Source organism: Diachasmimorpha longicaudata, chromosome 2 (assembly GCF_034640455.1).
Source record: "Diachasmimorpha longicaudata isolate KC_UGA_2023 chromosome 2, iyDiaLong2, whole genome shotgun sequence".
NCBI classification, from domain to species: domain Eukaryota; kingdom Metazoa; phylum Arthropoda; class Insecta; order Hymenoptera; family Braconidae; genus Diachasmimorpha; species Diachasmimorpha longicaudata.
Window position 1 is genome coordinate 13,039,010 of NC_087226.1, and position 24,813 is coordinate 13,063,822.

Sequence of the window (24,813 nt, forward strand, 5' to 3'; positions counted from 1 at the left end):
TCAAGGATCACAATAATCACCAGGGAGATCGGCTATTGTTCTTTAGTAGTACGAGACCGAATGCGCACGCCCTATCCGGATTTCCCGTTTTGAACACATTGGCCGACTAGGAAAAAGTTTTAGGCATGAAGTTAGCCGATGTCTTATGTAGCTGACTTAATTTATGTGCTTGTCTTTCATAAATAGGATTCGTTTTTGGCTTCTCGTGAGTGTCGGGGTGACTTCTGATGGAACAAATAATGGGAAGCTTCGGGGGTTTGAATTGAAGATTTTAGGAGATGATTTATGGGGTGATAATTACGGTTTTGATGCCTGCAACTGGAAGAGAAAGGTAATGCGAGGTTTTATCATTGTTTTTGGATTATGTAAGTGAAGCCTGATAACCTGTAATTGTCGAGTTTCATTTACATTTTTGCGAAATTTACACGCTCGGATTTTTGTGGAACAATTTGTTCGGGTGACCCTTACCCTTATTTTTACCTCCGTTAATGATGTTAATAATTGAAAACAAAGATTTTGATTGTAAGTATTTTTTGTCGTGCATGATTTTAAATTTAAAATCTGAAATGGTTTGTTTATGTTTACATCTTTGGTTTCTTGAAACAATTGTGAGAGATGCAATGGCTTTGGAATTTCCTTCTTTAGAAGGATTGTGGGACTTTATTTTTCGTTGTTGATTGTGATCCTGTTTCGTTGTTGACACGTTATATTTTTCATCTTTTCTCGATATAATTGGATATGTAATTGACATGCCAATCTGTAATTGATTTTTATTAAGAGGCAAAATGGGGAAATCTTGATGATGAAAAAACAAACATTCAAACCCCTATTTCATAAATTATTGTTTTATATTTAATAAACAGTGGTATATAATTAATGCACATCAAGTTTCAGTTATCATCAAGATTATCGTTGGAGTCGATTTAATATTTCTTCTTGAAACGAATTGACTTCTGTCTATTTAATAATTGTTGAGAACTCGATTAGATAACAATTTGGGTGAATCTTGAGAGTTCCTTCGTTTTTATACGAGTTTTGAGTAGGTATCGAAAATAGATTGGCCCTGATGATGTTTTTGTAACTTGTCTGAATATTGTAGAAAATGGAGGGAAATAGAGTCGAGAGTAATGCTGGATTTAATGAGACGGGCGAGAGCAAGAAGATTGAAGATAAATTGGGACTCACTACTACCGAAGCCTTAGAGATTCTACACAGCGAAGTGGCGAGGGTTTTGAAGGATTATGAGGCAGATTGCACAAAGAATAAGTATGATTTTTTGTCATTTTTTGGTTATGTATGATAGTTGCACTGCAAGAGTTTAAAAATTATTTAAAAACCATTAAATAATTTCATGAAACTGTTGTTGTCATATGTTTATAACATAGTCTGAAGATAGAGGTGATAGTAATACTCATTACTTTAAGTTGTTTGGGAATTTATAAAAACGTAGAAGTATTTGAAAATAAAAATTGCAGGAATATCCTCCTGCATCTGAATACAATGATACATACATATATTCGTTTTTATCTCACTCAGCCGAAGCTAAACGATGATTATGATGTATTGTCAACTATGTTTTTTACAATGACTTTGAGATAAAATAAACCGTAGTGATATTTAAGAATTGGTCATCAAGGCTAGAATAATTGAAGACTTGAATGTTTGGAGGCCTTCCAGATCAGTAAGTGGCTATGGAATATTCCCGGAGCGAATTCATTCAATGAGTTGAGTCGAATGAAAAGATTTTGCTACTATTGATCCGGTCCTCACTTAATTATCCTTAAATAGCTATGGAATATCCTTGGAAAAATTATCGTCTAGGATAAAATTTCCGTCGAAATAAGTTAATTGATTATTGTTTGAAAAACCACTCGTTACTGAAAGCAGCAAAATAATTTTTCTCCAGCAACGTAATTAGGCAACTTGGAGGTAACAATATTGTCTGTCTTAATAGTGTCAATCACACGTTTACTGCCACTGTCCTGCTATCTGCGGTTTGGTATTGTTCCCGATCAATGTCGATAAGAATTTTTTCCCTAAAGTTCAATCAAATTATCTAGGTCAAAGCCGCATTTAATGTAGTCCATCTAAGAGTAAAAATAATCCTCATCAAACCATCAGATATATTTCAAATTAAAGGATAGAGGATCTTCTTGCAACCGCCAAAATAACAACTACCAGCATATCACCACATGGCCTATTCCAATTTCTGTCCCTCTCCATTTATTTTAAATTTCTTTAACATTAAAAATCCATGCTACATGGATCAATTCCCCGCGAATTGTGTTAGAATTGGTAACGCGAATTCAATGAATCCCTTACATTATATTTTCCCAGAAAATACAGAGGATGGCTAAAGGATACATTGCATCATAGAAGTCAATACACAACACTCTGTTGGACATCAGCAATAGCCCTGATTATTAATGCTATCAGCCTCATCCTATCTTCGTGTTTTAATGTTAATGATCCAAGGTGAGAAATTATAAATTTTCAGAACATATTATGAAAAAAAAATTACTACTCGACTTTCCGAGAATATAGAATTTTATTCAAAGTTGGTTTGAACGAAATGAAAATCATTTTTTTTTCCATGTATTTCATTACTATCCATCAAGCCTAAAAGTGCACAATTAAATTACCACATACACGTAATATTTAATATCAATTTGTTACGTAAAAAACATAGTTATGAAGACTATTTAATTTTTTTCGCAATATCCAAATAACGAGAACTTGAAAAAAAATGCTATTCAAAAGTATTTCCCACATCAGAATAATAATCTTTGAAAATAATAATCTTTTAATTTTGACCGATTTTCAGGTATTCTACACTTCCATACGAAGGAGTCATAGTCTTGTGTTTCGTAGTATTAAATTTCATATTAGTTTTATCCGACAACATTCTGAGGCATAAGGAAATATCCCATCGTGTAAGGATACTGTTGAAAAAATTGGAAGCCGCTCGTGACACATGCAAGTGGAATACAGATAATTATCCCCATCTGTGCAGTCCACTCTCTCCATGCGTAACACTCCAGTGGACGTATAGAGACGGTTCGATTGTCAATTTACCCTGGGCTTTGTTGGTTACTGGTGACATAATTGTCATTAGGCCCGGCCAACAAGTCCCTGGGTACTGTGTGCCATATGACGTAAGTAATTAAGGGAAACCATTGAGAGAGAACAATGATTATTTTGTAGAGTAATAAGTGATGCTGTATAGTGAACCGTTTTCAATTAATTTTCTTTTCTCTGTTATATGTAATATTTGATTGAACTCTTGATTGAATTTGATTGAATTTGATTGAATTTATTATGATTATGATTGAATATTTGATTGAATTCATTATGATTAATTAAAATTGTATTCAGTAATTCGATTTTTTAATGTTTACTATAGCATTTTTTATCCTTTTGACGTGTAGAGATCAATTTCCCATCACGTTCATTTTTTAATGAAAAATATATATTTTATTAATTTGTCATAAATAATAACGATAGAACATGTAATAAAGTCCAAATTTTTCATTCGTGTAATCATCTTTTCAGGACACAGAGGCTCCAATTCTCCACGCCAAAGAAGTGTACAGTCTCCCAGTTCACGGTGGTCACGAGATATTCTCCTCTCCTCGGGCACGAACTCCCCTGAAGAACAAGATCTACAAGCTCCAGGAGACTCCATACCTGACGAATCTTCAAATGGCTCTCGATCAAGCGTTGGACCGGTCAGTGACTTACCACAATCGCGAACGGCACCTAGTTATGATCTGCTGCATCGAACAATTGGCCTATCCTATTCTCCTCATCATCGTGCAATTAGTGAATTTACTCCGTTACCTCTACTTCCACCAGCAGTTTGGAAGTGGTCATTGGACTGAACTGTTTATGCTTCAACCCATAGCAGTGACACTTCCCCTCTTGCCCATTGTTTTTCCCAGTTTGTGGATTATACTCAATTGCTTCGGTATGGCGAGGTTCAAGGCCCTCTTCGAGTTGTATCAGACATCGAAAAAAGTACCATTTATTGATCCGTTTGAAGATACTGATATTTCAGGTTCTAATAGCCCCGAAGTTGTTTATAATTGGGGTGAACTCACAGAAAATTTCTTTGGAATCCTTTTTGGAAGGGAGTATATGATGTCAAGGTCTGCCAGTATTCTTCATGTTTTAGGATCTGTTACGGTGAGAATATTATATTTCCGTCCAATCCTCGTATTAATATATATTTTTTTTTATATTTAATTTTTTTATACGGTAATCCAAAATCCCCATTGAATTAAAGATTGATTTGATCTATGCAGTTTTCATATTGTTTAGGCCCTCTCCTGTGTTGACAAGAAAGGAATTCTCTCCTGGTCGAATCCCACAGCTGAGAAAGTATTCTTTCTTCGCAATGCCAGTACGTTATCTAGAGATTCTAGCACCATGAGCTTAGATAAACAGTCGGATCCACCTAAGACTAGTGACTCCAGTAAAAATGAGTCGAATAAAACGATGTATGCGCACCATGGTGAGTATTTTATCCGTATCAATTTAGAAATTAACTTAGAAACCACCTTGTTAAATATGAACTTAAATTTTTGGTAATGCCATAATCGTCTCCGGAATAAAGGCAAGCATCGAAATATTGTTAATCGGCTATTTCTTTATGGAATTTTTTCTTAAGATTTGCTACTATCAATTACCTTGTATTATGTACCATACTAATCTATTTGATCGTTCCCTTTTTATTTTTACGATTAAATTGTATCAAATTTGCAGAAAAGAAAGGGAATTTAATTATTAATTTTCCAGTGGAATGGAAATATAAAATATCAATATTTTCATGATATTGAAGAAAAAAACAAAGAATAGCACCCGAAGATGAATGTTTTCATCGAATTAATATAATATACTATGACTATCATCAATTGCATTGAATTTTCCTTTTTACAAGACATGTCTCACTCAGTAGCCGAAGTTCTGGACTTAACCCATGACCATGCGCTCCCCTTTCGTCTCCAGTTTGACGATCAATCATGGAGACAACACCTGAATTCTCTCAAACCTTTGGGCCTTGCAATTCTTCTCAACACGTGCAATATGGAAACCCAGGAGCATTACTCTCAGTTCTGCTGTCACGTAACGTGTGAAACTCTTTACAACGAAAATTTAGTCCCTGTGACTAATAGGCGGTATGATTTCGTATTCAGAATTAATTTTTGATACTAGTTGGTATTTATCACATTAGTTACTAGCTTTCAAACGTTGTTCCATTTACTTTAATTATTGCAAGTGAATCTAATAAGAGAATTCATCACAAGTACTTTAATCTTCATTATTTGCATTTGTTATTGCAACTAGAGTTAATACTAGAGTGATAAAAGTTTAAGGGTCTGAAGTCAATTTGAAGAAAGATTGAATTTTTGATTATTTGATATTCTACTTTTATTAGTGTTATTGTTCTAACAAATACTTTTTGTTTGTGTGAGATAATTAATTCAGCCACAACAATGAAGATAAAGGTAATAAAGTACCAGAGAAAGATCCAATGCAATTTCCAAGACAGGTGTATTTAATCGAGGAGTCGGGAAAACTAGGACACATGGAGTCAGTTAACAACTGATTGAAATTTATCCATAATAATTATAATTTCTTACATACATTTGCTTTTAGTTTTTTGAACTTCTAATTGAATTTTACTTGTCATTCGTTCTTCCCAATTCGGTTATCTCGATTCAATTTTTACCGGATTTTCATTCCCAATTTTCATGAATAAAAGTTCCTGCTGATTGATTCTAATATTATTGTTTTGTGGCTTTTTGTTTATGACAGGTGTCTCTGTGAACTTGCCAAGCAAATTGGATTTCAGGATCAAGCACAAGAAATTTTTCAATTGGAACAGCAGTTGTCAACGTTTAGACACGTGGTAATAAAATACTGCCGAGTAATTGGCCATTTTACCAATGAGGAACTTTCAGTAATGAAATATCCCGAAAATTCAATATAATTGTAATGTCATAAAAAATTGGATACAGAATTGATAATGCATAAATTTATGTTTCTCTCCATTTCCAGCAACCAGAAATGGTCCGAAGAGATATAAAATTTGCTCGTTCGCTGAGTATTGCCACAAAACTAAAATTTCCCTTTCCCCACATGGTAGCAGTTGTAGTTAAAGAGAAAGGAGGGGGTGGTCTACAATTATTGACACAAGGAACGGCTGACATAATTCTAGATTCTTGCATAGAATTCTGGGATGGGCATGATCTCTGTCCCCTGTCACCAACGGATCGAAAAAAAATACTTGATTTTTATCAGAGAACAAGCTTAACTTCCTATTGCACAGCATTTGCCTACAGACCTTTGATTCGGGGGATGAATTCAAAGCTGTCCAACATTTATCTCGAACTGCCTTCAGACAGTAAACATCTTTATGCACCTCACCGAAGTCCTACGCCTTTGCCCTGGGATTTCAAAAATGTTTTGGATCCGAGAGTTAAGGGACTTCTGGGACAATTTCATTCGACAGGTACATCTATTAACTTCTTTAATTGTTTCCAACATTTTTGTATTTTTAATGGAAGTATGTAAATTGTTGAAATTATGGTTTTGATTTTTTTGTTTTATACTAATTTACTTTATTCTGTCATTCTTAATTTTCCCTGTGATTAAATTACCATCACGTTCATCTTAAGCTTGGGCACTCAATGACAATTTAATTAAAAATAATTCCGTTTTTTAGACTCTCTCTTATGCAGCGAAACAAAAGATGCAGAGGTAAACGATGTGGAAAGTTGTTTTGAACTGCAGTGTAATCAAATATTTATAGGGATGGTGACAATGCAGTACCAAGCCCAAGCAGATATGGTAAGTTCAGAACAGGGCCTTAAATTTCCCATTGTTATGATTAAACCCCTGAAAAAAAGAACGTAAAACGAAAGCATCATTTCCACAAATGAACTGCATTGATCACTGATAGGTACAACTGATTGAACAATTAGAAAGAGCGTGCATAAGATTCGTTCACTTCAGCAAGGAAAATGAATTGCGTTCACGGGTATTCTCGGAGAAGATGGGTCTTGAAAGCGGATGGAACTGTCACATTTCATTACTCAGCGAAAGAGCTAGGTATTAATTTTCATATTAATCATAATTTGAGATAATGATTTCATTATTTTCTATCAAAGTTTTGTGCCTATTAGCATTGCCTATTATTTATTACCGTTTGTCTTTTGGGAATTTAAATATCAGGTGTTATTTTCTGCTTTTTGTTGCATTTCAATGGTCCATGTTCATTGGTATTAATTCTATGATGAATATTAGATTTTTCAAAATGTTTTTAATAATATTGAAATGAAGATAGTCTATGCATATCACTTACAGGAGATAACAATGGATAGAGAGATATTTTCACATGCCCTTACTGTACCTATCCTTCTGCTTTCTTTTTTTTTGTTAATCATTTACGCTCATTTTTTTTATCGGATGATGGAAGAAGAGATCCAAAGAGTATTTCATCTTTATGTATACAAACGAGGAAAATATTTGCCGAATCGTATTTTTTTTATTACAATGACACTTAGAGAAAAAATTATTTTCATAATAATGATTTGTGGCTAAAGCAACAATCCAAATAATGATTTTTTTCCTCTAAAGAACTACTTAATAAATAATAATTACTAACACAAGCTTCTGTCTACTTAAAATATTATTAAGTATGAGGATAATTAGCACATTTATGCCTCATTTGTGATTGTGTGCCTTGTGGAGTGATGATGATGATGATGTCTGTATATCAATAATGTTTGTACTACGTGCGTAACTAACATAATGGGTAATAGGTCAGAGAGTCCCGTGGACTGGTGGGTAAGCCAGGCGGCTGCCATGTCCTCACCTACACCGTCAACTCAATCACATCAGTATAATCATTCCTGCATGGACGAGGCCAGCCAATTGTTTAATCGCGTTAATCCGCGGTATGTTCACAAAATAATTCCTCACTCCCATCATTATATCATTATTATTTTTTGTTTTTTAATAACTGGAGCAATATTCTACACTGTTAGAAAAAATTGAAATTTTAATAAAAAGTTACTCGATATTCCAGAGAAAATTAAATGTGGTATATAAAATAAAATGGCAATTATTAATATTATTCGTTCTGAAATAATTTCTACTTATCTACTTCTGCATTAGTTCAGTTATCCTCCATTATCGTGCTAATTTTATTATTTTACAAGCAACAGAAAAACAAAACCCATTATATGCGACATAACATATTAACATGAGTAAATTAACACAGATGACTGATAAGTATAAACTGATGTTACTAACGGAGAACAGATTGTAGATTTTATATTCAAATTTTAAGGTGTTTACAGATTCATTTCTCTTTAATTATTTTGATTTTGATGCAATGTTATACTGCTCTCTGTTCCTCTGTACATGCTTATAGACAATTAATGTTTTACTACATAGGTCGAAATATCGGTAAAAATATTCGTTTCAGCTCGAATCTGGATACAAGCAGGGCGATGAGTATGTCAGCACCCAGTGCGATAAACACAGATTTTTGCACTGTTAAATTCGACGATGATGCGACCGAGTGGCACAATCCGGAACCTTCACAAGCAAAAAGTGCAATGAGCCATAGGTAATTGAGAAGTTCTCTTTTACTTTTTCTTTTCTATCGTCTACTTTTGAAAATATTGAGTTTTCTGATTTTATTGTACAATTCTGCCCGTTTTTAAATGTTTCATACAGACTTATTTCATAAGCTCATATTTGTTACAATTTGAGAATTCTATTTTTGAAATAGTGAATTATTTTTATGATTTATATCATTTTTTCCCTCTTTGTTTTCATATTTTGTTTTATTTTGCATGACAGCTTAAATTATACCGCAGATAATGGAAATGCTGGAGCACCACTACTCCCGTAATTATATTTTCTCTATTATTCATCCTATTCAACAAGTTATTTTATCGTTATGTTTACACAATGAGAATATGGGGCAAAATAGATCCCTCTAAATTATCAATATTGGGAGTAATTTTCATTTTGCAGAGTATTAAAAATTATATTTTTTAAATCGGCCCAATTTAGATTTATAAAGAAGTTACATATAGTTCTAATATATATTTTTTAGGCAAAAATATTTTTGTGGATGAATTTCTTTATGGTTGAAGGCAATTGCTTATTAACTGTTATACCTATTCCGCTTCATATTCGTTTCTTTTCCATTCTATCTGAGTTATATATTGTATGTTTTTTTACATTAACTAGAGAACACGACACGGTAAGGAGTGAGGATAGTGTTCTGGTCCAAAGTGTGGATTTAGGCTCTGGTCAGGAAGCATGGAGATCACTCAGTTGTTTGACAGACAGTACTGAACAAAGTGCTCCAGTTAATTTTGATCTATCCAATAGGGTAAGTAGATGGACGGGATTTGATTCCATTTTTTCGGAAATTTTGTTTTTTGAGTTTTTTTTTCATTTACAAATACATATATATATATTCGCATTGGGTTGCTATAAATAATCCCTGCCTGGACTGTCCATTTTTTTCAGCGAAAATGTTTTTGTAAAATTATATCGAGAATAATTTTGCCTCTTATCCTACTTAATTAAATATCCTATTCAAGAATTTCCTATGAGGTCACGATGTGGAGCGCTATACGAATTTTCAGTAATTTCCTTACATGTAATATATATAGCATGACAGATATATATCTCAAGTAGGAAATTCCGCACGCTTATAGATGCCAATTTTTCGAGAATAAACTTTAATTGAATGGATTAATTTTCTATCAATTCCAGGCAAAATTACCTAGGGGAATCGATAAAATTCGGCCTCACCTAGAATTAATAGATAATGTACCTCTGCTGGTATCTCTATTCACCGACTGCAATACTGCAGTTACCAGGGAAATGCTTCACATAATGCAGGATTATGGTGAAGTTGTTTGTGTTCTGGGATCATCAGCCAACGCCGAAAATATGTCTATATTTATGCAAGCTGATGCAGGGTAAGAAAATTTCTACACTAGTAAATAATGCACGTTAACTATCTATCTCAATTTTAAATATCCTTGATAAAGAATGGGAATCAATGAATGTAGTAAAAAAAATAAAATTCATTTTATTCGATTTTTCTTAATGGAAAGATATTAAACTTGAATACTTAAAATAGATTCGAAGGACTACTATTTAGAAAATTCCATACAACTGCAAAAATTTGTCAAATTAAATGAGTTTTTCATGTCTTCACGTTGATAAATCGCCACTTGATGGCCTATGTGTTGTCGTGTCCAAATTGAGTTCCGCGAACAGTTTTGCTTTAATGAGTTTGTGGAGCCGACTTGAATGTGATGCTTCATATGTGGTTAGCAGATCGATTTTCGCTGATACCGGTTTAAAAAAAGCTTGTTAGAGTCGATCATAATATTTTTAATATATTGGCTCAGAGCCGACGATTTAGGCGCTTACTACACCATTTTCATTCTAAATTTTTCTTATTATTCGCCCGACAAAAAATGAAATGGTGGTCATGTGGTTTGAATTAATGATCACTGAAAAATGACAGTTGAGTTGAGAAAAACATGGACAACAATTAACGGCACTACAATAACTGATTTTAATTTTATAATCTTAATAATCGACTCGTCCTGTCAATTGGAAAAAGGCTCATAACCCCATGTAGAAAATTTTATACTTTCTAAAATTCAATTTCAACTATTAAAAATATATATTATATATTACTAATTTATTAGTAAAAATACGTGTACTACGTGTAATGATAGAGAAATCTCCCACTTCCTTAGCGTTGGTGTGGAACCTCTCTACCCCCAAGTTTGCCAAAAAATACCTGTGATGACCAACACCAAAGAAGAACAGGGTCCCTCACCAGTGGAATTGAGTCGTGCGCTCAATTGTATAGCTTGTTCGCTAAGTGTTAAAAGAGAAGATCCAATCGCCATTTTTCATCTCATTATGGAGGTAAGTAGCTATGAAGTTCCATTCAAAATTACTTTGCATACCAATTCACAAGATGGTGAACTTTAAATGGGATAATTTTTAAAAATTTCAGTCTCAAAGGTCTCAATATTGTAATTAATAATAATTTTTTCATTTTTCCCAGGCCCGAGATTATATGAAGTGCTTATGGAATTGTGTTCAATTCTGGCTGTGTTGTGTTGTCACGCTGTCGTTAGTTCAAGCATTATCAGATTTTTTAATGCTGCCCCCACTACTCTCTGTTGGTCAAACACTTTGGCTCATATGTTTAATTATCCCGTTGCTGTCGGTGTCAATGATAGCAACACCCACCGATCCAACGATAATGCAAAGAGCAACAGGAAAGAATCAGTGCGCTGTCACCGGAGAGGTATTGGTGCAACTTATTGCTTTTGTTAATGTCGTCATTTTATTTATTGCGGTGGAACTTATGGACTTATCTCTCTGTATTCTTATTGGAATGCTGCATGCGTGATCCGATTCATGCGTGTATTATTTCTTTATTGGGTTTATTATTTTGAATTTTGTTTTCTTACAGGTTGCATTATTTGTTCTATGGTGTTACGGCTGTAAATTTTTGCCGACAATTGTAACTATAATCTTGTGCCAATTACTCATGTATATGATTCTCTGTACATATTACGTGAAAGAAGAATCTCAGTGTTTTTATATTTATCCTGATACATCGAGTGAAGTTTACTGGGGCGGATGGAGTAATGAGCCAAATATTATTATGTTGGCGCAACATATGGCTCTAACATTGCTTGTCTTACATTTTGGTGAGTGAAAGTTTAATTGCGGTAGTATTTTATATTCTATAATAAAATTACTCTTAATAGAAGAATGAAAAATATTCATACAATTGTAATACGTCATCTTCCAAGTCGATTAATAAATATTCATATTATTTATTGCCCTCAATTAATTTAAAAAATTATTTTTACTTATATGTTGACTGGCAATATTGAGGGCCACGTTAAAGTAGCAAAAAATCGAACCCAAATGAAAAAACATTGGAGCCACTAATTTATTAACTAACATATATTAACTATGGTATAATAAAGGCAATCTTCCTTTAATGTTCGTTTCAGTGATGATATCCATGAGCTTTGTACATAGAGAGTATTCAATTTGGAGGAGATGGCCTTTCAATAATTGGCCTTGGTGTTTAAATGCATTTATTGTGTAAGTTACACTATTAAAAAAAATAAAATTTGAATAAACGCAATGACTATTGTAAAGTTTCAATCAAAGAGAATAAAGTACAAAAAAGCGGCATGAAATGTTCATCATTCCACCAATTACTAATCAACTATTTTCTTATTTTTTTCAGTCTAGCATTGCAGGCAATATTTTCGGGTAATTTATTGTACAGTATATTGAAGGAAGAACAACAGAAAGATGAGAATTTCCCCATTCACTTGCCATTATTTTTCTTCATATCGCTTCCAATCGTTTGTTCCACCAATGAACTAGTTAAGTGGCAAGAGATCAAGTAAGTTATCAATCCAAATGGCGGGATGAAAATTAATTAAACACCAAAACTAATCTTTTAATTGATTTTTCAGAGCCAACGTGAGGTATCAAAAACGGGCTCGATTAGAATTTGGGACGAAACTGGGTATGAATTCGCCATTCTGAACAATTTAGTTATTGTTCAATTGTAAATAGTGATTCACCCGCTATCAAATGAAGCCAAATAATTTTAATTTCAGAATAATAATTCAATTTCTGATTAATTGACTGAAGGGGCCAAAACTTAATGGTACATGCATGAAAGAAAAAATGATTGAAAAATGTGGCAAATTTGATAGGACATTATACTAAATTTTTATAGAATATTATATTAGTTTTTCGCCGATTGACATTTCATTTTCAACCGAAAAGGTTTTATAAAAATAATTATCAGAATTGAATCTGTTGATATACATCTGGCTTGTGTGAAATTTTCTATACGGATTCTAATGCCTAATTTCTTACATTTATTTCAGTTTATTTTTTTTTGCACAAATAAAAAAGTATTAAAAGTATTTTCTATTGAATATTTCTAATAACCCATAATAACCCAGAGATGAAGGATGAAATTGGAAGGAGAAACACTAAAACGAAATAAGCAGTATAATTGTGTAGTAATTTTTTAATTGAAATTTCCTTGTAGAAACTATTTTACTGGAAATGTTGATAAAATTCAATTTGACTACGCACCTTTTTCTATAAGAATTTTTGCACTATGATTTTCTTCATATGCTTTTTTCAGGTTCTTTGCAACTCGTTTTACATTTCGTTTTATCCGTGATATTAATAATGTAGTTTAACGTTATAAGATTTGAAAAATGATTATCATACAACCTACCCAACTGTTTGATTAAAATTTTTTTATTTCTTCATTAAGTAATGGGGGGTTTTTATTTTCAATTATCAAGCTAATAACTATTTTGATAAATAATATAATTTTATTGATATTTTTTTTAATGTGAATTTCTCAATCCTTGTTAATAATATAGTGAAAAACATTTACACGTCATTGGCGATTGAGTTAAAAATCTATAGTTGTGATGCCAATATAAATGAAAATGATATTTGAACTAATCTCTGATAACGAATAAAAAATTGCAAGCTTAGAGCTTTTCTCCTGGAACGATATACATCCTATTAAGAGTGTATTATATAACCCAAAATGAATAAAAATTATACCTTGTTCTTATACTTGTCCAGTTTCATCAAATTTCATCAAAGGAGATAATGTTACAATGCCCTTGGGCATCTCTCTCTATCAGTAATGAAATAAAATTACATATTTGGTTTTCGATCGAGGTGCGGGGAGGGTGTAGCAATCATATAATGGAGACTGAATCGTTGCTCAGGGGGTTGCCTGCAGGCAAAGTCAATACTTTTGACTTTCCCTACTGCATCGCCTTGTCTTGTTGCATATGTTGATCATTTATATGCACCCAATATATATATATATATAAAATACTATATTGACAATAATTCCGCATCCCATCTCATTTCATATAAATGCTGTATAGTAATATCTTGTGACGTCACAAGAATATCTAACCGAATATAAGTTTCCTTCTTTGATGTCTTTGATATTTTTTATGTAATGCAAGATCTTATATTTTTGAACTTGATAGACAAATTATATTGCCTTACTTATAACAACCATCTGGCGATTTTTTAATTTAATTCTTCTCATTTGCAAAGCTAGCCAAGGAATAGAAAAAAAGTTTTTTAGATGCAAATTAATTCAATTGGTCAAATGATCGATGTAAATTGGAATATATTAAAGAGTCACTATTTCCGTAATGCACTCACACTCTACTAAGAATTGTACATTATCCCACTAAGTCCCCGAGATTTCACTTATGTGGCATCATTGTGCCAATAAAACTTTCTTATAAATAAAATAATCAAAATCACGATGAGAATCTCAAGATGAAAAACAATCTGGATATATCTTACATAGACATTTGAATAAAAAAATTAATTCAATTTTCCGCCATCATAACAAAAAGAAACGAAAATTGAATCCAAGTATGCCTTGATAATTCTTATTAATTTTTGTTTCATAATAATACTCGAAATTTTACTATAAAAGTTAGGTATAGAAAATTTTTCGTCCAGTTTGATGGAACAAAAAAAACTTTTTCCATATTGTTTACATTGCTCCTCTTTATTCAAAATTGCAACTAATAATAAGCATAATAAAATAATTCGATAGAATTAAATGAATCGATTTGGAAATGCGTAAATGAAAATCATCGCAAATTTGAATGAATGAATATTTGAGCAATTGAACAGAGCTATGTACTCAGTGCATAATCTCATTCTATTTCACCCAGAAATCATTTATCATTAAATTAAACAGTTTGTAGACCTTCTATTAAGCCCTGTGTTCGGCAACTGAGCCCACCTTTGACGCTCTTGTCTGGCTTGGATCATCTCGGAACATTCACGGTAACTCTTTAACTATGTAAGCACGCCTCTTCAGCCAGGACACAGTATGAATCGTACTCTCTGACTCGTAAGAGCAAAACTTATATCCGCGGAAGTGAACCATTCGAGTTGTCAAGGAATCCAATTCTTCCACCAATGGGGGGATTTCTGATTTTATTTTTCCTCGGCTTTTTCACCCTGGGATGCACTGCCAGTGAGTTCGAAAAAGATTTATTGGAAAATTGAATTTTAAAGTTTTATCTAAGTTGATCACAGATTTTAATAGGGTAGATTTTAAAAAAAGAGTAAAAATTTTTGCCTTTTTGAATATAATTGAAGGTAATATTTTGTAGGATCGTACATTGTTAGATATCAACAACGCTAATGTGAACATCTTCAGCGACTATGCAAATAACTATATTATAGCCATAACCAGCGATGATGTCAACTTTAGATGCATAAATGAACCATAAGAAAGATTTTTTCATGTTATTCCAATGGAAATATTAGTGAAGAATTAAAAAAACGTTTATGTATCGCATCTCTTCGGTATATCAAGACAAATAAATAAAATTTCAATCTAAAACGGAATAAAAATATTGTGAATTCTATTCAAATTTCTTATTTGAAAAGTATTAGTAAATTAAAATTCACTATTTCTGCTATTGTTTTGTTTCACAATGCAAAATTTTTTTTCTAAGTTCATTTTCCTCAACAGAAAAATGTACGCAAACTAAAATTCTAATTCAATGCGATTTTTGAAAAACTATATACTATAATAAACTATCTACAGATTGCAACCCATTCTAATGGGTATAAAATTGTTGAAAAAATTATTTTCATTTTTTACCAGCATGTTCAAGACACCAAACTCATCCTCAACGAGAAATTCTCTGTTACACAACATCCAATGATTTGAGACTGCTGGGGAATTCGATCTGCAGATGTACGACAGTTGTACATCAAGGTCATGACCTTCAGTACCTGAACACTTCCGGTAAATAAACTATGAAAAATGTTTTAAAAAATTGTTTCCAATCAGTACTATTTAATTATATTAAAATTAATGCAAAACCCTCGATGGAGAAACGCCATGGGAAATGAACATCAATACCGGTTCAATTATGGTTCACTCTTAAATTCGGTTCATTAATAATTGCATAATAAATACAGAGTAATTTTCTCTTCTTTCGTTTGCATGACAAAATCATTCACACTTTTTGAATTAAACAGCCTGCCGTGGTATTAATTTTGAAAGTAAAAGGTATGAAGCTTGACTATTTTCTAGTTATTAACGCCTAGTTCGTATATAATGATGATTTTTTTAGTTCGCCACGCTTGAAATAAAGAGCGTGTAGAGATCAATTTTCCTGGTTTTTCCTTGCAACCAAAAATAGCAAGAGTTATGCTACTTTTTTGTATAAACCTCATCAATTGAGATTTGTAGAACTATTTAGTTGAGGAAATCAAAGGTTTTTCGTGCTATGTGGGAATAAGTATTGTATTTTTAAGAATTTGAAGTATTTATAAGAAGTGCAAATACTTTCTGTCTTATTCTTATTATCATCTTCACGTTTTTATTTTATATAATTAGCTAAGTAAATGTGAACGACCTTATATCCTGCGGGCGAATAAAATACTTTCCCTTCTAATCATAAATACTTTGTCGTACTGACGATCAAATTGCCATCCACATAAGGAAATCCTCGGCAAACCAACATTAAATGCCTCCGCTGAAACAAAAACGCAATTCTACAGCTTGAAATACATATATATCTCCAAAGAATGCTAGTTGCGTAAATCTGAAGAAATTATTCGTGGTGTATAAAACTATCTCCGTAATATATTGAGTAATCCAAGAGAAAAACAATATTCACTTATCAATGATGATTGATCGGGAATCATTTCAATATTGATTCATGTCTATTGAGGACACTGTGCCTCATTGAAGAACACATTACTCTAGTAACACAAAATGTAAACTGTAGATCATCATAAACCGTATTCATTTTGAATTCTGTCGATGCCAATTTATACAATCATCATTGTTTATATATAATATAGATTATCTAGTAATCTTTAATAATATCAATTTGAATAATCACAACAGATTTTAAAACATTCATAATTGTCATTATTCATATAAATTGATAATCATGACATCATGTCATCATGACATTTGACATCACATCATGACGTCATGCATAAGTGCATCCGCCTGATTCACTGTTTTTTTTATTTGCTCATTGCATGCACATTGTTCGAAAAAATATTCATTTTACAGTTTTACTTGAATGATTAACCCTTTTTACAATTTTCAGTCCTCCACGGGATTCGCAAATTATTGCAAAAAGTTAATCCAGCTATTCAACTTGTTGTTAGTATTAGTGACCATAAAAAATCCCTGAAAACTTCGGCAGGAGCTATACAAGACACAATTGCTAAGATTTCTACCATTTTCACTGAGGTAATAGTAATTATTATTTATTAATCATTAATTGCAGTATATTAATTCAATAAAATGTTTCATCTCTAATTTTGATTTTCTTTACAATTAAAAAAAAATCTATCAAAAGACGAGAATGAAATTTTAATTTACGGATTCCTTGGCGACCATCGGTTTTTACTTTCCCGATTTCTGATGCATTGCGAAATAAATAATTGACTAAAACATGAATCACTGAACCACATACTAAAAAAATTAAAAAACATTGAAGTAGTTACATAAAAAAAAATATAATGTGATCTGTCTATTTGAAAATGACAATAAAATTAGGCCTCCAATTTGCATATCAAAATACAAATAAAATCTGGTGAATTTACTAGAACTGAAAAAAATTGAAATGAAAACAATCAAATCCAAGAAAGTAATACTTACGTTTTATAGTAATTATCAATATTATTCAATTTGTATTGCATATTATCAATTTAATCATCCAATATATATAATCTAAATATCTGCCTTTGAATAAATTTTAATTATCAGGTTGATGGTGTGGAATTAAATATAACAGCAGGCGCTAAAGAACGTCTATTGAACTTTGTGCGGGGATTGAAAGGAGAAATGATGAGAAAATCAGAGAAAAAGAGAATTTTACTATCTTTGCCAACTAAAAACGTACTACTCGCAAAAGAGTTCGATTTAAAAAATCTTGCTAAGTAAGAAGCATGAATTAATTCCCAATCAATTAAAAGGTTCAATACATGGTGTTATCCTACGCATTTTTTTCATTTTTCAGATACGTGGATTTGTTCACTATTCCCACACATTATCTTGTAGGTGATGAAGAACTATTTAAAACTTTTCATCCGTCTAGACTAATGGGGCTAGCCGATCTGTTGAATATGGACAATTTGGTCGATCTTATTCATGGTCTTGGTGTGAATAAAAATAAACTATTAATATCATTACCAGCGAGTGGGTACAAATTTACCCTCAAAGATAAAAACGATAATGTACCAGGTGCACCTACAATGGATGAAATACCATCGATTATTAATCGAAAGGAATTTTGCGATATAATTACAAGAGGAGAATGGATACTCGAACGAGACAGTGATCTTACGGCCCCTTATGTTTTTAATAATTTAAATTGGATAGCATTCGAAGATGAAATTTCTACACGGATTAAAGTACTACGCCATCTTATTTCTTCAAAATTGTATCGGTGTAAAAAAACAAGTTTTTTTTAATATATTTGTTTTTAAAGGGAAAATACGTTCTTCTCCGAGATCTTGCTGGCCTTGCAATAGATGAAATTGTAAATGACTCGAAGACCAATTGCGGAAGATCTATTGCTGAGGAAGTTTACCATTCTTTCACTGATAACAAAAGAAAAACTCGGGAAGCTGTCTTGAATTCACTGGCAGAAGATATTCAGGTGAATTAGCGTACCGATTCTATTACAATGAGATTATCGGAATGGATTGGTGAATTGGATAATTTAAGAACGCTAATGATATTACTGCCGAAAAGGTTAAGAAATTTATCTCGCTTCAAGTCGTATTTCATCTTACCTCGCCTGGGATTAAAAAATAATTGTTATCAGCTAACTAGAGGCACTTTTAATTAAGTGATTTTAGAGGATGACAATGTTTACGACATTAGATATCTTATTCTATTATTATCTCTATCTCCATTATTTATATATATCATCATCATCATATTCAAGAAAGCACAAGCACATAAATTAAGTTAGCCACGTAAGACATATGCTAACTTCGTGTGTAAGACTTTATCCTCATTGGTCAATGTATTCGAGGTGGAAAAGTCAAATAGGACGCGTGAAGCACACACTCGGTATATTGAATTCACTACTTATTCCAATAGTAGATATATGTATTTGACTATTCTGGAAACAGTGGAAGCCACATTTTGACAATGACTACGTTGTAGGCGAGTTTTGTTTCAATGAAATTCACTAAATTTTTATTTTTTCTATATTATCTTTTCAAGACTACAGACAATCCATATCCACTGAGTGTAAAGCCCTCCGACTTCCGAATAATTCAGATCGTTGATGGCTCAGGCAATGTTCGTGCTATCAGAGAGAATACACAAACAGAGTTTACGTGTTTGAAACAGGGTCATTTTGTACATCCCAAGAGCTGCAACAGGTACAATTATATTTGTAACACATTCCTGATTAGAGTGATAAGTGCCTTGAAATTAATTGTATGGGTATTGTATAGCCCTTGCTATAATTTAATATTGCTTCACAAGGTTCTATCGTTGCGTGAAATTTAATCAGCAAATCGAAGACTACAGTGTATTTGAGTTCGATTGCCCGGAGGGTTTGTCATTTGACGAACAGACTGAGGTATGCGTTTGGCCTGGATCAATGCCAAGAGGATCACCTTGCCCTGGAAGCAGTGAAATTGCACCCACCACTCTAAGAAGATTCCAATGTCCTGGAGATGGTTATTATGCTGATCCTAATAATTGCAGATGGTTCTTTGCCTGCATAAATTTAGGTATAGTAATTTTATTACACAAGAATCATTAAATGAAATAAAACAAACGCACTTTTTCTAAATCCACTATGCGCTATGCTATGTCTTTTATACTTATCGTAATGTTTAAGGACTTAAATAAAAACGAATCTGATTGGTGGGAAATCAGATACATCCTCTGTTAAAATTGTGAAAAATGTTTAAGAGTGCAACTTAAATATGGCAAGGAAATAATTTGATATATAACATATATATTTTACTTGTCTGTCAGGAGGAGGAGATATGATGCCATACGAGTTTCGCTGTCCTTATGGATTGGTATTTGATGAGAAATCTTTAACGTGTGAATGGCCATGGCTTGTACCCGCCTGCGCCGGTAAGAATTACGAGTACAAGGGTAGTTATGGGAGCCGACATTCTGGTCTTTCAACTGACACTAGTCCTGGAAAAAACAATGGATCTGGCAACGATTTTGGAAAAAGCGTATATTATCGACATAATAATTCTCATTTACAAAACGGTGATAAGCACGGAGTAGACAGCAATTATACAAACGCATTACATTTTTCTCCCATTACAAATAGCTACGTTACAACTGTCACTGAAGGTGTATTAATTTCAACTCTTCCTCTACAAGATGATTTAATTTTAACACCAACAAAAAATCCATTGGACGTGACAATATCATCCGTAAAGTCAAATCCAATGCCAGATAAATCAATGCCAAGCAAGTCTTCCATTGAAACAAGTAATTCTGAGGCAATAATAACGAGTATCACTCAACCCACTTATTTTACAAAGCAAAATGGAAAAACTGATTTTTTCGTTTCTGTTAAGGAGACTACTTTCCATAATCTATCAGCAGATAATTATAATAATCAAGAAGTTAGCTTGGCAAAAAATAGTATAGTGAAATCTCCATCAACTACCACGGGCACATCTTCTTTCCAGCCGGTATCTGTGGTCGCAGATACTCCCAGTATTGTTACCATTGGAAACGAATACCACACTAATGAAGCCGGTACTAGGTACTATTCACCAGTGTCATACAATACAACTGAACCATACTACACAAAAAAATATACGTCTGGAATTGGAATTCGATCGAAGTCGACAGGGATTAATGACGAAATACAGAATTATCAATATACTGGAAGAACTCAAGCTGCAATTCCAAATGAAATTTCACTGAGTGTAACTCCAGCACTTTCTACAAAGCAATCTGGATTCCGATATTCCTCAAGTCCGTATATAACTTCATCAAAATATCCTCCCAAATTGAATGATACAAGTGTGAAAAGTTCATATGATCATCCAAGCCTAAATACTCTCTCGAATGATTATTCATCAGTACCAATACCCGAAGGAGCCGGTGGGAATAAATTTTTTACAAATCATGCGTCAAGAACTCCACTGATGTCTAGAGGAAATCCATTTCTTTCATCAACCACAGTAGCGACATCCTTTCAACAATCTGACGAAAATATTTATTTTTCAAAAGGTCCTTTCTGGAATAATCCATTCTTGCGTTCAACCTCTGGAAGTTCTGTACATACTGAGGAAATATACAGAGGAAATCCATTTCTTCCGTCAACACCCGTAGCGTCCTTTCATAAAACTACGGGAAATCAATTTTTCCCCAATTATCCAATTCCCATTACAGCAAATTTGTCATATAAAGGCAATCCATTTCTTCCACCAACATCGGCAACGTCGTCTGGTAATGTGCATTATACAAATCAAGCTGGACATTCTAAGGAAACCCCTTTATCACCTGTTACTCACGATGGTTATAAAACAAATGAATATTTTGACAATGGAGGCCGAGGTACTATTCGTTATAACAATGGTTTGATTACTCACAAATACACCGAGGATGATGTTAAAAATGGAAAACTATCTTATCAAGTTTTGACCCCCTTGGTAATGGTAAATGAAACATTTACACCAGTTGCTGGGATTCATACAACGCAAGCTTTTACCAAAAATGGCCCTACTAAAACAGGAATAACAACGGCACAATTGGGTGGTAGTGGTACATACATTGTAGGTACTTCCAAATTAATACCAACCTTCGATAAATATAATAATGCGCATAAAAATTTTAAGCCTCAACTGAGTTGGTCGACAAGTATGATACCCGAAAATATTTTTAAAACATCACACCATCCATCCTATGTAAAACCATGGTTTGAATCCACGACTTCGGTATATAATAATGAGATAAAAAGAATTACTACCGAAAGATCTGCTATCTACGATATTCATATGGATGATAAAACGATGAGAGTAGAGACTTCCTCTCCCGTATCATTAACAGAGCCAAATTTAATAAAAAACAATAAAGTTACAATAGCCTCTGAGCAAATTGATGCTAAGACTATCTCTCCAAAGATAGTGCCTAAACAAAATTCAACACTCTTTTCTGGTTCCTCAGGTGTTGAATCACCTGCATCCATACTGACTGGAAAAAATTTATCCAGCAATAGATACAAAAACAACAAAGTGTCGCCACAAACTGCATCCACAATAACTGATGAAAATCGTGATAGTGTATTGAATAATGACAATAATTTTCAAGGACAAAATAGGAAAATTGGATCTTTTAGTACGAAAAACCCTTTGAGAAATGATGAAATTGAACACCCACAGTCTTCAGCCACGCCATTTTCAATTATGTTTAAGAATGGAGAAGAGACGAATTATGGTGAACCTACTCAGGGAACAAATGAAGAATATAACTATGAAGATCAGAGTACTACATTCGGGGAAAAAAATTTTCAAAATAAATTATTTGGTGCGTCTATCAGACCTAAGGTAAATATTACATGATCCCTTTCATCTCGCATAATTAAATTTCACAAATGAACTATTCATTATTCTATATCCTTATAGGGTCACACGTTATCATCGGCTACGTTGGCTACATCGCTGTTAAACACGGCTACACGAGACTACAGTTACTCTCAATCTACAGTAGAATCAATTGATAATTCAGGGAGCACAAAATCATCAACAATGTCATTGAAAGAAAGTACCCATCAATGGAAAGTTTCAATAAATAAGCCTACACCCACAGAGGTAAGTAATCATTATGACACTCAAAACACATCCACAATACATTATTTACTATATATTTTCATGTAGATGTCCTCAGTATCAACTGGATTCACTCCCACTCTGGTGAAAATCTCAAAAGACCCAACGACTATTTCAAGAGAAGATCATAGAATCAGGGATACTGCACAGCCGACTACAACATCTAAGACAAGTTCTAAACCCCGAGATAACGACAAGAGTAATAATATATACAATGATACAACAATTGATATAAGCGCGACGAAATTAAAAATAACCTCCCAAGCACCTACGGTGACTACTTACAATGGGGGTTATGGAGATTCATCATTCGTTCATTCATCTGGAATTGATAAGACACTGGCACTCGATAATAAAGGAAAAATAGTTGTTAAATACAGTGATTTACATCCAGTTCTACTCGAAAAACTACAGGCTGAGTGCACTTGTAGATCCGATCCCTTCACTGTATTTAATAGTAATGGACCACTCTTGATAGATTCGTCAAAGGGAACCGTTGATTTGAGAAACTATGATGAAACCGATGTTTATGTTGAAATTGAATCAGGCAAAGATTTCAGTAAAAATACCGGACCTACTGATGGCAAAAAATTAAAAACTCCGGCAAAAGCCTTGACATTGTCTTCTTCTAATGGTGACATAAGTTCTTCATTTAGTATAAATAAGACTAAAACAAGGGAAGCTAAGAACCTAGACAACTTTGAAAAAAATCAAGTTCTCAATGAACAATTTCATTCACCGGAAATCGAATTTCTGAAGATAACATCCGAGGGTAAACTCGAATGTGCGAGAGCTGGACTTTTCAGGCACCCTAAATTTTGTAACAAATTCTACGTTTGTTATTGGGATGAATGGAAGCAAAAGTATACATTAAATGTATCAAATTGTCCTGTGCATTTGAGTTTTGACAGTAGTACGGGAGCTTGCAACTGGCCGAGTAAAGGGCCAGCGTGTCAAGCTGGGCATCTTCTCGCCTGATTTATATCAGCTGATTGTTTAATAAAAATTGTATATCCTTTCCAGACGTTATTAATTTAACTTTACCCAAATATTTACTGATAATTTGATGATTTCATTGTCAAATATAACAGGAAAAGAATTGAAAAACATTGTGAAAGCGTTTCTGCCTTTTACAAACCAGGGAAAGTCGATTGGATGTGGTTAAGTTTTCATCTGGATCCTTGGATTATGCCCTTAAAATAATTATGAACAACTGTACTAATTAAATTCTTACCTTGAAAACTTGAATTAAACATGATTTATTATTTCATCAAATAATAACATAAAAGAGGACAAAAAACTGGATACAATATTCATGCAACATGCATATTTCAAAAAGATGCTTATCAATGGCCAACATGGCAAATAATAATCTACATTAAAAAATGGTCAACCAATGAATGGATGCAATTATTTTTCATTGTGCATTAGTGTAGTTGTTACTCAGCTGATTCCAGTGTTAGCTGTACGCTAGGTGATTTATTAATTTGACATACAGCCGACTTGAGCTCTATTAATAAATTCTCAACATTACTAGCTCTCCCGCTAAATTAAATACTCGAAAGTGAATATTTGAAGATCTATTACCACTACTTAATGTTCAAACTACACGTTGCAGAAGTGTAATCATAATCTAGATCAATGTGATTTAGTGGATTTAAAAAAAATTAGAATGTCATTATATTTAGAAAATTTGATATATGTTTACAAATTAGAACACGTTCAAAGAGCTATTTCCAGAATGACAACAAAATATAAGCATGGAAAATAACTGGGGAAATGGAATAGTTTTTAAAGCAGTGGCAAATCGTTCGGAGATAT

The 24,813-nt window shown here is 33.0% G+C and overlaps 2 protein-coding genes and 1 long non-coding RNA gene across 6 annotated transcripts; 2 read left to right on the forward strand and 1 right to left on the reverse strand.

Annotated features, from left to right (window-relative positions):
• The first annotated feature begins 36 nt into the window (after window positions 1-36).
• On the forward strand, window positions 37-13,031 carry LOC135172835 (transmembrane protein 94). 4 transcript variants are annotated; one of them, XM_064139239.1, is made up of 23 exons: window positions 187-331; window positions 889-1,039; window positions 1,100-1,266; window positions 2,338-2,475; window positions 2,825-3,155; window positions 3,553-4,185; window positions 4,321-4,513; window positions 4,940-5,177; window positions 5,818-5,911; window positions 6,061-6,514; window positions 6,728-6,852; window positions 6,965-7,113; window positions 7,827-7,961; window positions 8,495-8,638; window positions 8,875-8,922; window positions 9,271-9,415; window positions 9,805-10,013; window positions 10,809-10,983; window positions 11,126-11,371; window positions 11,540-11,780; window positions 12,093-12,186; window positions 12,335-12,496; window positions 12,570-13,031. In XM_064139239.1, exons 3-23 carry the CDS (start codon window positions 1,103-1,105, stop codon window positions 12,640-12,642), a joined length of 4,191 nt encoding a protein of 1,396 aa, XP_063995309.1. In that variant the 5' UTR covers window positions 187-331; window positions 889-1,039; window positions 1,100-1,102; the 3' UTR covers window positions 12,643-13,031. The 4 variants fall into 4 exon arrangements, with proteins under 4 accessions (XP_063995306.1, XP_063995307.1, XP_063995309.1 ...); XM_064139238.1 differs by lacking the exon at window positions 889-1,039; XM_064139236.1 differs by lacking the exons at window positions 889-1,039; window positions 8,875-8,922 and having other exon boundaries at window positions 37-331.
• Window positions 13,032-15,018: 1,987 nt separating this feature from the next.
• On the forward strand, window positions 15,019-24,010 carry LOC135172834 (uncharacterized). The gene is made up of 11 exons (XM_064139234.1): window positions 15,019-15,154; window positions 15,794-15,937; window positions 17,262-17,407; window positions 17,927-18,099; window positions 18,180-18,573; window positions 18,651-18,821; window positions 19,397-19,557; window positions 19,664-19,914; window positions 20,165-22,710; window positions 22,789-22,974; window positions 23,041-24,010. Exons 1-11 carry the CDS (start codon window positions 15,097-15,099, stop codon window positions 23,968-23,970), a joined length of 5,160 nt encoding a protein of 1,719 aa, XP_063995304.1. The 5' UTR covers window positions 15,019-15,096; the 3' UTR covers window positions 23,971-24,010.
• On the reverse strand, window positions 15,148-20,292 carry LOC135172848 (uncharacterized). The gene is made up of 3 exons (XR_010301185.1): window positions 20,154-20,292; window positions 18,958-19,900; window positions 15,148-16,673 (listed from the first exon to the last, which is right to left on the reverse strand). It is a non-coding gene; the product is annotated as an uncharacterized LOC135172848 (long non-coding RNA).
• Window positions 24,011-24,813: the final 803 nt, after the last annotated feature.

Coding starts and splice junctions, on each gene's coding strand:
- LOC135172835 (XM_064139236.1), top strand. CDS start 164: ATGTGCTTGTCTTTCATAAATAGGATTCGTTTTTGGCTTCTCGTGAGT. Junction 2,476..2,824: donor TTTAATGTTAATGATCCAAG/GTGAGAAATTAT, acceptor ACCGATTTTCAG/GTATTCTACACTTCCATACG. Junction 12,187..12,334: donor TGTTTAAATGCATTTATTGT/GTAAGTTACACT, acceptor TATTTTTTTCAG/TCTAGCATTGCAGGCAATAT.
- LOC135172834 (XM_064139234.1), top strand. CDS start 15,097: ATGGGGGGATTTCTGATTTTATTTTTCCTCGGCTTTTTCACCCTGGGA. Junction 18,574..18,650: donor AAATTTCTACACGGATTAAA/GTACTACGCCAT, acceptor TTGTTTTTAAAG/GGAAAATACGTTCTTCTCCG. Junction 19,915..20,164: donor CTTTGCCTGCATAAATTTAG/GTATAGTAATTT, acceptor CTTGTCTGTCAG/GAGGAGGAGATATGATGCCA.